This window comes from Rosa rugosa, chromosome 5, assembly GCF_958449725.1.
Source record: "Rosa rugosa chromosome 5, drRosRugo1.1, whole genome shotgun sequence".
Lineage (NCBI taxonomy): Eukaryota > Viridiplantae > Streptophyta > Magnoliopsida > Rosales > Rosaceae > Rosa > Rosa rugosa.
Window position 1 is genome coordinate 21,959,599 of NC_084824.1, and position 17,413 is coordinate 21,977,011.

Consider the following 17,413-nt stretch of genomic DNA (forward strand, 5'->3'; position numbering starts at 1 on the left):
GAATGAGGTCATAGTTGAGTGACCATTTGTGATATATATACAGATCCTATCCAGAGCGAGGCCTCGCTCTGAAATTAAAGTGCGAGGTTGGAGTTTAGGGTCACTTTTCGGTCTCATATCCACATCTCAACCGTTCAATTTTTAGGTACTAATATATAGATCATCTCTGCAAAATTTCAACCAAATTGATAATCTTTAAGGTATCTAACTCGCTTAAACTAATGGACGAACTGAATCTGTCCAACCTGAACCGTACTAGCTTTAAGGCAGTTATCAATGCCTTAACGACCATCAATTTGGCTGAAATTTTGCATAGATGATCTATATATTAGTACCTAAAAAACTGAACGGTCGAGATGTGGATATGCGACCGAATAGTGACCCTAAACTCCAACCTCGCACTTTAATTTCAGAGCGAGGCCTCGCTCTGGATAGGATCTGTATATATATATAATATTTTATTTTTTTTGAATCAAGCCCACGAGGGGAAATAATATATTCATCACAAGACAGAATAGGTCGTTACATACCCTTCTGCTGTCATTTAAGGCCATAGACAGTCATTTAAGGACATAGATAGACAAGAAAATAGTGGTAGTATCCACCAGTGGTACATAGAAACAGACCCGCTCATTATACATTCAAATACGTAGAGGTAGCGGAGACCCTCTTTTGGTACTACTCCAAAGGCGTCAGAGATACTTAAGAGTGCACATCGGTGCTTAGTTTCCTAATACAAGAAATTATTGTAATTTAGACAAACTAAAAAACATATGAATGGGCTTAGGGCTCAAAAACCCTGACCTAAATTAGAAAGCCCAATAGGACATCCCCAAGAGAAAGAGGACCAAGGCCCAGCAAGATAAGGTTGACCCAAACCCATACCACATCTCCACCACACCCTCAGCCACCTGTACAGCGCCGATGCTGTTCCGCAACCTGCGAACTAGCACCACCAGCCTCGCCATGAGCCGCTCATGAGAAAATGTCGTCGAGCTCCGCCTCGAGTCTGCGTTGTCCTGAGCCCCACGAAGCCCGCATCGCAGCCCAGGGCTCCAAACACACACCGCTGGATCTGGAAGTCCTCCATGAGCGCGCCCAACTGGATTTGCACAGAAAACGACCACAAAACGCCCAGAGATGTTGCCCAATACTTGCCGCCAACCATCCTGGCAAAAATCCCTAGCCAAACCCCTTCTTTTCAAACCTCAACCCAGGGCAATGAAGTACCCGTCCAGCAGCCAGCACAGGGACAACGCGGCAATGCCGGCTCTACCCATGGCCACCGCCGGACGGGAAATGTTTGGAGGTGTTGGTGCTCTCCCGCAACGCTAGGGCTAAGAGAGAGAGAATACGATATCTTAAATATATTGAATAAATTAAAGGTTGCTTTACTTCCAAGATTTATTCAAAAAAGAAAAAATCTATTCCCAAGTGTAAGACCTAATTTAGACTATCATATGGAATTTCATTAGTCACAAGTGTGGATTACTTAAGTAACAAATATAAAAGATTACATAATATATTGCAAATTGAATTACTTGCAAATAAACAATTGTGATTGTGCTAATTGGAAGATATGGACACCTAATCCTATGTGGATTATGCTTAGTTTACTCATATATGAATATGTAAGGTATGCTAGCAGAAGAAGTTGAATCCATGAACTACAAGGAATTCTTTCAGGGAAGGATTAGAGATTTAGAGATCATTCCTATATAAATCCAGGTCATGTTCTCACAATAACCAAATAAATATCGGGAAAAAGTTAATCAATGTGAATAAGAGATTCAATGTCTAACCACCAGGAATTAGAAAGGACATAATAGGTTAGTCTCAATATAAACAAAGATAGAAAAAAAAAAAAACATTTCTTTGCTGGCCAATCTCTATACTAATGGCTTTATCTCTTGAGGTGGCCAATTTTATTATAGAAAAGGCCTTGAAAACAGTTTGATCTAGTTTGTGTTTGCGTCAACCCTATGAATAAGTTAGATCCTCTAGAGGGCCTTTGTGGAAAATTTTGCTTTTAACGCTATAGTTCTTCGACTGCTCTTTTGTCACCAAATTCACAGTCACAAAATCACAAACTCGATCAGCTATTTACGAGTGTTTTTTTTTTTTTTTGTCTTTTTTATTTTGAGTCTAACCTAATACTTCTTGCTGGTGGTTAGACAACAGATCCCATATCTTACAAGGATTCAGAAAAAAGAGAACTCCAAGTAAAGAAGAACAAAACTTGTTCCTAAGCAATGGAATGAAGATTGCAGTACAGGGCATAGGACTTTTGTTATGATCTAGTTTTTTGTTAGAGTTGCATAGTGTTTTCTATATTATGTGAGAATGAATTTGATTTCTTGTTCCCAACTTGTTGAGAATGATTTTAGGTTTTTCACTATTTTTTTTTTTTTGAATGAAGACATAGCCAATATATTGATCAAAAGCCAGAATGACCATTACATATCATTCTGCTGTCATTTAGACAGACAACAAAATGTGTCAGTACCTATTGTGATACATAGAAGCAAGTCACTCATTTGACTTTTTTTTACATCAAAATAGCATAAATCCTCCACTAGTACTACTCCAGAAAATTCGATAGAACCACGAAAAGTGCGTAGCTCCCTAAAATACTTAGTGAATTTATTAGAAGTAAACAAAATTGCTAACATAATGCAAGCCTAGAACAACCAGGCCTAATTAACTCAGGCCCAAGAGAGTAGCCCAAGACCAATTGAGCCCATACCCTAGCAAATCGGCCTAAACATGGCTCAAGAATCCATCCACGTCGCACATTCAGCCGCCCATCGCCACCATTTAATCCCACGTTGCCACAACCTTGACTCTGCTGATCCCATACGCAGTCAACGAAGCAACCTCAACCATCATGGGGCAAGCGCTGTTGCCACAGACCCCAGAATCAGAGTAGTCTGACCACAAACACAGAGACGTTGCACCAGAACCGCCGCCGAGGCACAATCTGCCAAACTTCGAGCAACAACCATCCAAAACCGCTGCCTTTGAGCCCAACTTTTGGATCACCAATTCAGCAACATCACAAAGACAGCAGCAAAGCATCGAGGCCCGCCAAACATCGTTTGCCACCAGGTAAGCACAAATTTGCAAACAAAGTCGTTCTTTAGGGGGCGTGCTCGATGAAGAGATCGGCGCTTTTGTGTATATATATAAAAAAAAAAATCTCTTTTCTCTAATAAAATTGAGTTGAAATTATTTTAAGATAATTCTTATGTTGGCATTGCTTCTCAAATCAATAGATTTGAAGTAAATTTGAAATGGGAAAGTTTGATTTGAAGTAAATTTGAAATGGGAAAGGACCACGTAAATGATTAACACGTAAAACCAGGCTTGCATGTGACTCGCCTCTGCATCGATGCGGAAAGTGGAAACACTTTACATTTTGGAAAGTAGGAAGATTCCACATATTGACGTTAACCTCAGGTTGCGTACTCCGTCGCCTTCACTTGCTATATGTTTCTAACTTTTCTGATTATTATCGATAATTTTGTTCTATCTAAAATATTCTGATCATAAACTTTTATATATATGCTTCATACTAAAGCTTGCTTGCTTAACAATTTTCAGAGAAGTACAAACTTTTATATATTTCCTTATTCACGTCGGACCCAAACTTGTATAACACCGCAATATAGATAAATTCATGCAGATAATATGAGATTTAAATATCTGAACATCTGTGGCAAAAGTATACTTCTCTATCCAACCACATTTTAAGAATCTTCACGCAAATAAGATTCTGATAGGTATCACATCGGATATACAATATTGACCTAAAATGCGCTAAAATACTTAAATTGGTAAAAAGTTGGCCCACAATGTATAATAAACTGGTCACTAGGCATCTAAACATCTGTGGCAAATCTATACAACCACATTTTCATGTAATTTTTGTCGGTAATTAAAGGAGTGTATATAATTTTGGATCAGATAGTTGAAGGAGAGTTTTAGATTTGGTTACTCTGAGCCTCGATCTATCGTGATGTCTCTTTCCCTTCCTGTCAATGAACCCATGATTTTGGATGAGTAGGAAAGTTTGATTTTGGGTGAGGACCACCATTGCAGTGTCCTGGAAAGCTACAGAGATGACCCCATGCAGATGGAAACATATTATTCTAATTTCAACCGAATATAGAGATTCAAACCCTAACGTACTATTGTACTGCTGGTACGTGGTTTGAAAGGGGTGGCTGATGTTCACTCAGATCGATCAGGGTCGACTTTGATCCATGTATAATTGCATGATTGGGTGCCGAGGGGATCCACACAGAAATGATGAATACCGAAGTTAGATTCAGAAGTATCCATCTGACAAAGACGAAACTATTTGGTGTCAAACTGTCAATTAATGTCATTTGTCCACCTCCATATATTTTTCCCTCCGTTTATCAAATTCTATTCGGTTTTTGAAAATCATATAAATTGCTTCATATTAAATCTGATTTTTTATTTTTTATGATTTTTAAATTTGCTTCATGTATGTTTAATCTGGTGCACTATTTAATTGTGTAGAAGTTAATTTTACAAGTTAGGATAATTATGGTTGAAGTTGAGCCTTTATTGTTGTTACATGCATGATCATGGGCTTAGAAACCTACTTGTGTATATTAGACTTCAGCTAGCTATATATTGTGAGTTAGACTTCTGTTGTGGATTTTGTCTGTGCATGTGGACATTTACTTAAAAGGGTAGTAGAGATGACTTCACCTATGTCCCTCTTCATTGTTGACGATACATTGATCATCGAACTGCCTATTTGGTGGATCAATTTGGTTGTCGAGATGCTTAACCGACGTCATTTGTAGTGGTGTACATTTGACGTCTGGTCTCGACATGGCTTTTGCTCTCCTCGGTTCCGGTCTCTAGTTATTAGTGTTTAGGGGAGACTTGTATATATCTATCCACCACGCAATGTGTTTGCAGTCTGTAATGGAGATTCGTGGTTCTATATATATGTAAGGGATTAGGGTTATTGTTGATTGCGTTAATGGAATAGCAATGGTTTTTAGGCCTAGAACTATTTCCAATTAAATTGTACCTAAGTCTAGGATTTGAGACCGAGGTTGCAACTTTGGCTACCTCACCGTTGTATTTGAATTCCGGCTCTCGGACTAACCAAGAATTTGTGCATATTGTCGTTCAGTTCATGTTTATGTTTGCAATTTTACAGCTCCGTTTTTAATTTCAATATCCTAGCTACATGCTGATATTGTACAACAAAAAGGAAATCTGAACTAGGGGGAAAAGGTGTCATAAATTTGGAGTAGGGCAGCTGCTTGTCTACTTGACTACTATTCCCATATTAAATATCACCGTCTTATCCGATCAGAATTGCTCTGAAGCTTCCCGCATGCACATGGCTGGCTACCCCAACTCCAGGAACTAAAATCGTGTCCCTCTTGCAAAAAACAATAGCATGTTCGAAATGTATGTTAGTTATCACAAAAGTCAGAAGTACTTGAAAATACATATTTCCAGAAAGAAAGCTGATCACATCTTCTAATTTAAAACTTATGACAACCGCAGTAAATAATCATCACAAACAAAAAAGCAGCCAAAAACACAACTTCCATGCTAACAATAATTTACGTTACATTAACAAGTTCTCGTCAGAGCAGAACCAAAAGCTAAAAAACAGATTAACTTCAAGTCCCAAGGCTGGCTACCGTTACTCGCAGAATTTGATTCTCAACTTCAAACCAAATCCAAACAGAGAGAAGAAGACAAGACTAATATTAATTTACGCTTAATTAATAATGAAGATCATGAAGACTAATCAAATCTCATTGCTGAACATGGTCTTGTTCTGAACCAAAGAGTTCTTGCAATGAGCAATTGCGCCTTGAATTGCACTCTGAAGCTCCTCCATCGACGATCTGTCCACCGCTGCGTACGACGTCGTTGCTCCTGCTCTACCCGCACTCGAGCCACCTGCCGGTTGACCGGTCTGGGACAAAACACCCGAGTGGCTGGGCGAGCAGCGCATCGAAGATGGGCAGCTCGAAACACAGCCTCTCCTTCTCGGGTACCTCAAGTTACCCGAGAAGGAATGAGAAAACCCGCCATTAGTGCTCTCTCTATTTCTCGCGCTGGCCTTGCCCGATAACTCGTGATCCGTACTACTCGCGAGTTTCTCGGATCTAATCTCGGCCGACGTCGCCGTCGTCATTTTCTGTTGTTTTTGGGAGAGCTTCTCGTACAGTGGCTTGACCTTCTTCATGTACTTTCTGATAACCTCCTTGGCGGTGTTGCTCGCTCGCTTGACGGAGTTAGATCCGGAGACGACGTCGTTGTGATCCGCGTCCACGACCACTCTGTGTTGTTGTTTATTCGGATCCTTCTTGAACACAGAAGAGAATCTCGACAAAGAGAAGTACTTGCTGTTCTTCTTGATCTGCGACTGGGAGCTCAAGTTATGGATTTGAAGAACATCTTGCTTGACAACAACGTCGTTGGATGAGTACTTGCTGTTGAGGCGCTTGAACTCGTCCTCCTCGGCGACGGAGCTGGGCCTGGCGGAGGAGTCGCACGAGTCACGTGAGTCGTTGGAGCTGCTGCCGGTGGAGTCACGTGAGGAGGTGGTGTCGGAGGCCGCGGAGGAGGAAGAGGAAGACGAGGAGGGTAGGAGGAGGAGAGTGCGGACCATGGAGAGGCGAGGGGAGAGATGGAGAGGGAGGAGCTGGCCCTTGTAGAAGAGCTCGTCGGCGGGGCGGCAGAGAGGGGTGGATGATTTGCGAGGCGAGCAGGAGATGGTGAACTCGAAATCCGACGAGGAAGAGGAAGAGAACGAGTGGGTTGGCGAGGGCGGGAGGGTGTGGGATTTCTGGTCTAGCTTCTTATTCCTCCCCATATTTTTCTTGTGTGAGTTCTTCTGCTACATAATACTCGTCTGAGTTGTAGAGTTTGGGATATAATGGTTGTGTTTGTGGTCCATTTGGTGTGTGATTAGTACGTTAGAGAGAGCTTTCTAATCAGTTGGTGGATCTGAGAGGTGTTGAATGCTCACACTCACAATCCTCACATGGGATGACGGGATGAGTTTGGAGTTTGGACTACTCCTCTCTCACCGTGTGGGGGAAGTGAGTATTTAGGGTTAAGGTTTAGGTGTCTCGTGCCATAAACGTGAAAGGTGGGGTAATTTAATTGCTTGACGTATTATACTAAAAGATATCTTTGTGAATTTACGGGAAGGCGGGTGTTGTGATTAGGAAGTGTGCTGGATCATGTGACACCCTAATCATCATCATATTGTTGTGTAGCAAATTACGGGGTCGTATTCAACTTTCAATGAATTGTTATGTAATCAAAGAGATGCTCTAGTAATTTGTACAATACAGTGTAAACTTATAAATCACTCTAAATTTTGGAGAACCATGATTCGTTTCGGAATTAGTCATTGTTGAAGAAATTAGGGTGCTGATGTCCTCAATGAACTCACCATGCGCTTAGGAATTGCATGCTTCAATATTGGTGAGTCGTCTTTATTTCATTTAAGAGGATAGGTATGAATATGATTGGAAATTATTCTATGCACCGACGGTGCAAATAACCCAACACTTATAAGATGATCTCAACCCTTGATATTTATAATTAATATTTTATTAATAACCTAAAAGTGTATCTAATATAATCTAACCATCCATTTATGTCGGTGCAAGTGCACGTCGGTGCAAGTGCACGTCGGTGCACTGAATCCTCCATTGGTTCATGAATTATATTGTACAAGATTTTTTTACAACTTCTAATTTTGGAAATATTAATAATATCGTGCCATTTTTGTTTGTTATGCTACTATTGAGCTGGATCTTAATCTAGTCTCCTCTCTTGGCTACTTTTCGGATTTTAATTTTAAAAAAGAAAAACAATCAACTCTATATTTATTTCACTAAATACATGGTAATAAGCAAATGACGTCATTTGTCATTTATTTGCACGAATATAAAATGATAATATCTTGTTTTTGCCCTTTATAGAGATTCTGTTATTAGTGCGCTTGATCGTAAATTAATTTTTCATAAAACGCTCGTTGTTTAACTTGTATATAATTATAAAAATAGAAAGGCGATAAATAACTCTCTTACAATTTTGGCGAATCGGATCTCACTATTTATACTTACAGCTGTTTGATCTCACAATTCTCTTGCTGTAGGATGATTAATCTTCTGATCAAACTGCAGATTGCAGGATGCCTTTTCCCTATATTTTATTGCATGCACTAAACCCTTAAGACCGAACTATTTGCTAATTGTTGTGTATTGTTAATAATCTAGCAGCTAGATCAAATTTGGTACGTACTTAGAGCATTTCCAACAATAGAATTTACATTTTAGTTAAATTTAGCTAAAGTTAAGAAATATAACTATTGATTTAATAATGTTGCTCCAACAGTAGTAGTTATTTGTAAGTGATATACTCTATATTTTATCGAATTGTAAATTGACATGTGGACAAAAGATGAGAGAGATACATAACTTTTGTTTTAGCTATTCTTGATTGTCTAGCTAAATATAACTAGTCATTTTAGCTAAAATTAAATTTAACTTAGCTATAGCTAGTCTGTTTGGAGTTGAGTTTTTCTTAAAAAATAGTATTATATAGCTAAAAATTGAATTTAGCTATTCTGTTAGAGATGCCCTAAAACTCTGATGCCAGCCACAGTTGTCAACTTGTCATGCTTAAATTTGCAGCAAAGATAATTAATTAGCATGGTTTCGTATCAATTTGCGTTATACAATCAATCTATGCTATTTTTAAGAAATATGTAATTAAGTCACATGGGTTTTGTTAAAGAATTAATGAGGGATGTGACTTTGGAAGAACCTTAACATTTGTCATCGATATAGAAAAAGTCACAGTTTCCAAAACAGGGTTTATTAACTGTAGATCGAGGAGTAATGGAACTATAATTATAAGTACAAATCATGCATGGCGGATATAGCTTTTCGATGCATTGGAAAGCTGTAAAATAAGCTTAATATGTATCAAATTAGTGGAGATTAGAGCTATTAATTAAGAGTGCTATGCGTGAAGTAATTGATTGGTAACCAGACGATTAACATCAGATGATCGTTGGGTCTTGGAAACTTTTCGCCCCGATTATTTTGTTAATGTCTAAGATTCAGCGGTAGCTGGATCTTGGTCAACGCTGGTTCGATGGCTAACCGTTACTTATGATCTCTTGGTTGCTTCCGCTATCTGTCAAATAAAATACAAAGGGAGACCGCGGTTGGCGGTTTTCTCTTCTCCGATGCCTAAGTTAGTCAATGTATTTGTGTTGACAGAATAACGATATGTAAGTAGTCAATGCGTAATTAATGAGGAGAGAGGAGTACCTTTTATAGGTGGGGAAGAGGTTGATCTCTTCCTTGTTTTCGATATGGGACTGATATGCTTCAGTCCCCAGTTTCTGATGTTTCAGCGAGGTGATCTTGGCGCGGCACGTCAGCGGTGATCTCGGGATGAGCCGGAGCTCAGGTGTCAGGTGATAGCCTGCTTGGTTGTGTTTCTGTAGGTCACACATTCGATAGTTGTTGGTACCGCTGGCGACAGTATGAGCGTGGCTCATTGTAGCTAATTATGTTTAGGCAAATGCTCATGTAAGTACAAGTCCCCCAAGTCCCTAGTCAAGGATGGCAATCTTGGTTGGGGGGTTGCCTAGCGGTTTGAAGCGTTACTTCTGCTAGTCTTGCGAAAGCATAATTAGCGTCAGTGCGTTGTCAACCATGGATTTGTTCTGAGCAAACGCTTTATACCCTTTCGGGTGGGCCCCTGCTAGGCCCCCACTCCCCGACTAAGATAGGCCTCCATATGGCTGGATGTTTGTTTGATGAGGGGAGCTGCGTTGAGCAGTGGGTGTTAGGTAGCGAGCCTAATCTTTGATACCCAAGCGTCGGGGGTCAGTTGCCTGATCAGGGCCATTGTCTGACGACGTTGACATATCCCTTTACTCTTTCCAGGAGGAGAAAACCTGACTGCAACGTCGCGTGGCGGTCGTTGTAGTTAGGATACGTTGCCTCAGGAGCTGCCTCTGGCTGGACTCTCTCCGCTTAGAGGTAGCGGCAAAAAGCGCCTCTTAGCGCAATGTGGCGTAGCGGGGATCTTCTCTTGTAAGATGAAAGGTGAGAAGTTCTGCTAGCGGTGCTGCGCTCAGCGGAGACTATCTCACTTGCAAGATGAAAGGTGAGAAGTTCCGCAAGCGGTGTTGCGCTCAGCGGAGACTGTCTCACTTGCAAGATGAAAGGTGAGAATTCCGCTAGCGGTGTTGCGCTCAGCGGAGACTGTCTCACTTGCAAGATGAAAGGTGAGAAGTTCCGCTAGCGGTGTTGCTCTTAGCGGAGACTATCTCGCTTGTCGATTAGTATGATTGCTCTTGACGATTAATTTGGATAAACGTTTCGTCTGACAGAGTCCGGCACGTGTCTTTTATGTACTGGGTTGGCGCGTGGGTGCACGTCGTCTCCGCACGCCTGTCTTTTCACCATTAATGCGAGTTAATACTGCTTTCGTAACCGAGGCGACGCCTCAGTTAATCCGGATAGTGGGTGCGATCGTGGGGCACGTGTACGGCTATTGGGCGATATCGTTTATCAGCGGATGACCCAGATTTGCTTGATGTTGACATAAAAGAGGGGGAAACCAAGGTGGTTTTGACACTTTCTGCACTTCAAACCTAAATCGTTGTCTTCAAGCTTCGCTCTCTGAGAGTTGAGGAGTAAGTTCTGCAAGTCGAGTGAGGGTGTTGAACTTGGAAGAAAGAGATTCCTCGAAGTGAAGACAGACATCTTCAAGCACACACAGTTCCCATATTTCAGGTTGGTGATCTAAGCCTCGTGTCTATTTGATTGTTTGTTGTTTCTGTCACTTGATACCTTTGCCTTTCGAAGTAATTGTTGCCATTTTGTGGTGTGTCTGAGGGTCTAGAAGGGTTTATGGATTGGTTTAGGTGTTTGTGGTAGAAGGTTGATGGTTATGGATTTGCTAGATGGTCGAATCTGGGTTTTGGGTGTATATATGTTGTTTTCTTGTTTTGGTGTTTTCTGGGTATGGTTGTTCTTGGTGTTCTTGAATGAAATCTGTCATAGGGATAGTTTAGATCCTTCTGGAACTGACTGACTTGGGTTTTAGAGTGTTTGTAATGGCTAGCGTCGTAGAGATCTCGAGCAGTGAGAATTTCGGGTCTGACGTGTCGCTTAGCGTTTTAGATAGGATTTATATTGATTCGTTGCGTCCGTCTGCCCCTGCAGGAACCTCACTATCGGAACCGCTAGACATCGAACCGTTACAAACCATACCGTGGAAAGTAGGCCTGGGCACGGTCCCAGCCCGGTACGTAATTTGCGAGGTCCGGGACCGAGCCCGAATTGTTCGGGTCGGGCTCAAATTTCGTTTTTAAGTTTTAGGGACCGGGAAGGCCCGGACAAAAAAAAAAAGGGCCGGTCCTCGGGTTTTTTCGGGCCCATCACCATTTTTGGGATATTTTGACAGATCTGAGAAGATCAGCGCTATGCAAATCCCTGCATTTTGCAAACTTGACTACTAAATGAAGAAGAAGGATATGAGAAATAAGCCTAGTAAGAAGATAAGAAATAAACCAAGCAACGGAGCTTAGCCATCTGAAAAAGTGAAAATCAATCCCTAATTCCAGACCCATTGTCCCAAAACATCAATCAAAGACTATTCCGTCCCAAACATAAACAATTTTAATATCCAACCCAAAATCCTATCCTCCTTGACACCTCTTCCCCTCTGTAAACTGCACCTCTGACTCAGACTGGAGCTTCGGGTTCAATTGTTTGCCAAATTGATGAACTAGGAATTAGGATTGGGGTTTCAAAATGGGTTTTGAAGAACTGATGAAGGCTTGCTTTAGGAATAGAGGCTGTGAATCCCAAATATGAAATCTGGAAATATGGAATCTCAACTGATGAACCTGGTTCTTGTTCGAAGAGAGTGAGAGAGAATAGAGAAATCGTTGTTGGGTTTCAAGTTAGTAAAGAAGGGGATTGAGGGCAGAAATAGTGAAAGGGATTCAAATAATGAAATCTGGAAATCAGTTCTAGGGTTCTTCCTCTTCGAAGAACACTGAGAAAGGCAGAATCGGGTGGGTAGAAAATAGAAAAGGAGAAAAGGTCGGGCATGTGTTAACTTAACCTCCTTCAACCTCTGGAGTGGCCGACTTCAACCTCCTTCCCATCTACAACTTCTGTAATTGGACAATCAAACTTCTCAAAATGATGGAGCTCCGGTTTCCATTTTGGATTCTGAGTTTTCAGCTTGGGGTTTATGATGAAGGGGTTTAGAATTGGGAATTTAGAAGGCTGGGTTCTTCTTTCTCTTCGAATTGGGAAATTTGGAATTAAGGAATTGGGTTCTTGTTCGAAGAACAGAGGCTGGAGACTAAGAGAAAAGGCTCAGGGAAAAAAAAAATTGAAAAAATTGAAAGGGATCGAGGAAATGGGGAATAAATGAATTATGGAAATAGACAACTATGACTATATTGGGCTTTAAAATATGTAGATTACAGGGCCCGGGACCGGCCCATAAATTTCTAAACGGTCTAGGCCTAGTATTTTTGTGCAATTTTTATTTCAAAGCCCGGCCCGGACCTGGTGGTCCGGATCGGTCCGATCCGGGTTTTCGGGTTAAAATGCCCAGGCCTAGTGAGAAGTAGCCATGGCTCGTGGTGGGCGCCCCGGAACTTCGACTGCTAGGGAAGAAACCGCTGCCCGTAAGCAGCGTGACGAGAGGCTAGCTAGCAATAGTGCTGCTAGCGGTTTCGCTAATGGGAAAGATGCCGGTAGGGAAGAAATAGAATCGGCATGGGTCCTTCGCGACGGTACTCCGGTTGACGAGGCGGGGGGTCCGATGACCGTATATGCGATCAACAGGCTGAAGCAGGTGTTCCGCCTCCCTGGCATGGTGAAGTTGCGTCCGCCGACAAAGGATGAGAAAGCATCGTTTCTGTCGGCAGGTTATGCCGCTGTTCACGAGGTCGTGTTTCGCCAGGGCGTTACGTTTCCGCTGCTACCTAACCTTCAGATCCTGATTTGCGAGTTTGATCTCGCGTTAGGGCAAATTTGCCTTAACATGTGGAGATTTCTGATGGCGCTGAACTCTCTCTGGCGGCTGTCTGGTTGCGAAGGTCCGACCGTGGCAGAGGTTCTTCACTTCTACGAACTTGTATATGTGAAGCGCCAGGGTTGCAGCGGACAAGTCAACCTTACTCGTCGTACGGGGGCTCCCAAGTTGATTGAGAATTTGAAAGATTCAATGTCCACTTGACGTCCGACCTTCTGCGTTTCGACCGAGGGATGGGAGTATGACGAGGGGATGAACGATCAAGCGCTGACATTTAGGATTAAGTTGGAGTTCCAACCTATCCGAGGTTGCCGCTAGCCTTGCTGACTAACGCGCTGTGACTTCTTAGTTTTTTTTTTTTTTTTTTTTTTAACGTCGGTTCCATTTTTTGTGCAGCGGGCCTTCGATTTACTTAGACGCGTGAGGAGCAGTGCCGCATAGCAAGGATTAAAAGGTGCTGGCGGAACTGCAATCTGCTTGATCTACGTTTGCTGACCGACTGGGAGCTGTTGGCGGACTTGAAACTGACCCGTAAGTGTTGTATGCGAACCTGTACTTTAACTAGATTTCCTGATGCTAACTTGTCTTCTTGGTTTGCTTATGCAGATCCCCTTCCCGGCAACAAGGCAAGTCGCGAGGCGTTTGATAGAGCCATGGATAATGCCGAGTTGCAAAATTATGTGGAAGGGATGTACGCCGCTGGGTTGAATGCGCGGCAGACTGTCGTTGACCCGCAGTCTCAAGCGCTGAGCCCATCGGAGACGGAAGTTGTGATGCCAACGCCGCATCACTCTCACCTTGCTACCGCTGGGCAAACCGTCGTACTACCCGAGTCTCACGCCGAGCGTGGGTATGATGGATGGAGTAAGTCCGATGCTGCTCCGGAGAAGGCCAGGGAAAGAGTGGCCGCTCAGCGACGTGGGCCCCAGCGGGAGAGGACAATGCCGCTGAAGAAGCCCGTTACTCCTACCGCTACTGGTGCCACACATGGGCCTCTCCAAAAGAAGCGGCGACAAAATGACGTCGATGAAGGTGATGAGGCAGATGACTAGGTGACGATCGGGGCCCGCCAACAAAAGAGGGCGAAGCAGGCTTCGCAGAAGGTGACTGTAGCCGCCGCCGGGGAAATGCCGATGAGCGGGCTAGATTTGTTTGCTTCATACGCTGAGTTCCTAACTGATCCCGAGCGGGAGTTTCTTTTCCACCTCTGCGAGCGGCTCGGGTTTGGCAGGATGGACGGGACGGTGCGCCCGATGACCCTCCAACAGTCGCCGTTTAGCTTGGCCTTCGGGCATCTGTCGGTCGGGCTCCACGAGTTATTCCTAGCTCGTCGAAGTTGTCTCCTATTGAGCGGCAACTGAGGGAGGAAGTTGAAGGTCTCCGGAGGGAGTTGGGGGAGACATCCAACAAGCTGGCGAACACCGAGGGCCTCCTGTCCAAGGAGGAGTGCCACTTGGTAGATGTTCCGGGCAAGTTGGACGTCGCCGTGGACCGGGATGTGGAGCGGAACAACCGTGTGGCGCAGTTGGAGCAAGATATGGCTTTGCTGTAGGAGCAGGTGGCGGCGAAGGGCAGGCGTGCCGAGGTTCTTCAGTGCGAAGCCGCTACCAAGGCGGCGGAGTTGAAGCGGTTGGAAGGCGAGGTGACCCGTCTGAGAGCTGAGAGGGACTAGGCAGGCGTTGCTGCAGTAGAGGCCTACAAGCAGTCCTCAAAATTTAAGCATGCTTTGACGGAGGCGGCGAAGGCTGGTGCGGCGGCCAACTTCAAAATGTTGGACCAGAAGGGTGTCATCAACTGGGCCAAGGCGCCTCGGGCAACCGGGACGTCAAGTAAGCTGCAAGTGCCTGCGGGTGGGCCGATCGCTACCCAACCTGAGGGTGCACGCTCTGGCAATGGGGAGAGCGGTCAGGGTCCGGCGGACGGCTCCCAACGGACTCTGCCGCCTACTCAGTCGGATGTGTCCCATGCCACATTCCTGGCGGCTCACACACCCGCGGATGGTACCATAGTGACGCCAAGCCCTACCGCTCCTGGGTCCAACCAGACAAGTCATACAGTCATCCAAACCTCGCAAGCTGGTGGTGAGAATGTGGTTGTCGCTCCGAGCAACCCGTGAAGATAGTTCTGCAGCTCTCCTCTTTATTTTCTTTGTAATGGTTGCCGCTGAGGCGCTTTTTATTTGTATTTGGACAACAATTTTGGTTGGGGAGTCCCAACCTAAATATATGATGAATTTTGCTTTCTGAAGAGCCTTTTTTTTTTTGTCTAAGTGTGGGATTGCTGCTGATAATATGATTGTGTTGTTTGAATGTTAGTACACTGCTAGAACTTTGACATGCTTTTGTTAATCAATGAAACATTAAGGGAATTAAAATTGTTCCAAGTGCACGATGTAGCGGACGTGGTCTGCTGAATGTTGTTGGCGTTGCCAGTTAACTTGTGTTATGGAGAACAATGGTTTGAATAATTCCTCGTTTCATTGATAGTTGAGAGATCATCGTTTACAAAAGAGGGAGAGTACCCATTGGGTAGCTTCCCTTAGCTAAACATTGTTCAAAAATTCAGCTAAGTCAAGATGCTCTTGGGTAACGGTATAACTACTTGTAATAATACCGGAGGTGCTCGGTATTCCAATGGTGGGTTGTTATGACGCCATCCTTGTCTATTAAGTAGAAAGTGTCGGGGCTGACGACTTCTACTATTTTATTTGGTCATTCCTAGGTGGGACGGAGTGCCGTTGGCGGTGGAATGACTTCCTTCATTACCCAGTCCCCCAGTTGGATGTTCTAGGCTTTGACGCTGGCGTTGTAGAAACGTGATACCCGTTGCTTGTTTTGCAAGTTGTGCAAATGGATCTTGTTGTGTTTTTCCTCAAGGAGATCTTTGTCGAGGTTGATACCCTCGGCGTTGGTCTCTGAACAGTAGCCTTTGACCCTAGCGGTAGGTTGGGTGACCTCGATGGGTAGGACGGCCTCAGTCCCAAACATCATGAAAATGGTGTTTCATCGTTAATGGATGTTGGCGTTGTCCTGATGGCCCATAGAACTTCTGGGAGCTTCTCCGCCCATAAACCCTTGGCGTTGTCGAGTTTTTTTTTTAGCAGCTTTTTGATTATCTTGTTTGCCGCTTCAACTTGTCCGTTGGTTTGGGGGTGAGCCACATATGCAAAGCTCATTTTGGTGCCCAGATTGGCGGTAAAAGATATGATCTCTTTGTTGTTGAATTGTGCTCCGTTATCTGTGATGATTGTATGGGGGACGCCATACCGGCAATAGATGTTCTTCCAGAGGAAGTGGGTTACCTTGGCGGTAGTGATTGTCGTCAGCAGTTCTGCTTCTATCCACTTGTTGTTGTAGTCTATGGAGATAATGATGTACTTGAACTGACCTCTAGCGGTTGGTAATTTGCCAACTAGGTCTAGGCCCCAAGTGGAGTGAATCCATGGGCCGATGATTATCGAGAGGGGTTTTTCCGGGGCATGAGGGAGGTCAGCGTATTGATGACACTTGTGGCAGGACTTGGAAACCTCTCTAGCGTCGTCACCGAGCATGGGCCAGAAGTACCCTTGCCGCATGGTGCGATTTGCCAGGGACCTGGCACCTGAGTGATTTCCATATTCCCCGGCGTGTATCATTGCCAAAACAACCTTTCCCTCTTCTCGGGGCAGAGATCGGAGGTTGGGATGGGTGAACCCTTAGCGGTAAAACTTGTCATTCTGTATGTTATAGAGGGTTACTCTCCGCTTGAGCTGCCGTGCCTTGACCTTGTAGGTCGGCAGCGTTCCATTGCGCTTATATTCGATTATTTCATCCATCCAACTGGGGTTTACTTCAATGTTGAAAATTTCCGCTAGGGTTTTGGTGATGCTTGGCTTGTCAAGGCACTCCACCCTTGTGTCTGCAGGATTTTGGTGTGGTTGAGCGGTTGCTAATCTTGCCAGAGAGTCTGCCTTGGCGTTCTTTTCTCTGGGGATTTGTGTGATGGTGTGGAATTTGAATTTTCTGAGGAGAGTCTTGACGTATCCCAAGTACGCCGCTAACTGTTTGTCTTTGGCTTGGAAGCTATCATTAACTTGGTTGACGACTAACTGGGAGTCGCTGAATATGTTGACGCTATTAGCGCCTGAGTCGATGGCGAGGAGTAAGCCTGCAATGAGTGCTTCATACTCCTCCATGTTGTTTGAGGCTGTGAAGTTGAATTTCAACGCGTATTCCATGTTAAGTCCCCCTGGCCCCGTCAAGATAACGCCGACCCCACAGGCCTTGGCACAGGCGGAGCCGTCCACATGGAGGTTCCAGTC

At 43.9% G+C, this 17,413-nt stretch overlaps 1 protein-coding gene across 1 annotated transcript; it reads right to left on the minus strand.

Moving 5' to 3' along the window:
* Positions 1 to 5,585: 5,585 nt before the first annotated feature.
* On the minus strand, positions 5,586 to 7,078 carry LOC133712197 (probable membrane-associated kinase regulator 1). Its single transcript, XM_062138301.1, has one exon. It carries the CDS (start codon positions 6,884 to 6,886, stop codon positions 5,813 to 5,815), a length of 1,074 nt encoding a protein of 357 aa, XP_061994285.1. The 5' UTR covers positions 6,887 to 7,078; the 3' UTR covers positions 5,586 to 5,812.
* Between the last annotated feature and the right edge of the window lie 10,335 nt (positions 7,079 to 17,413).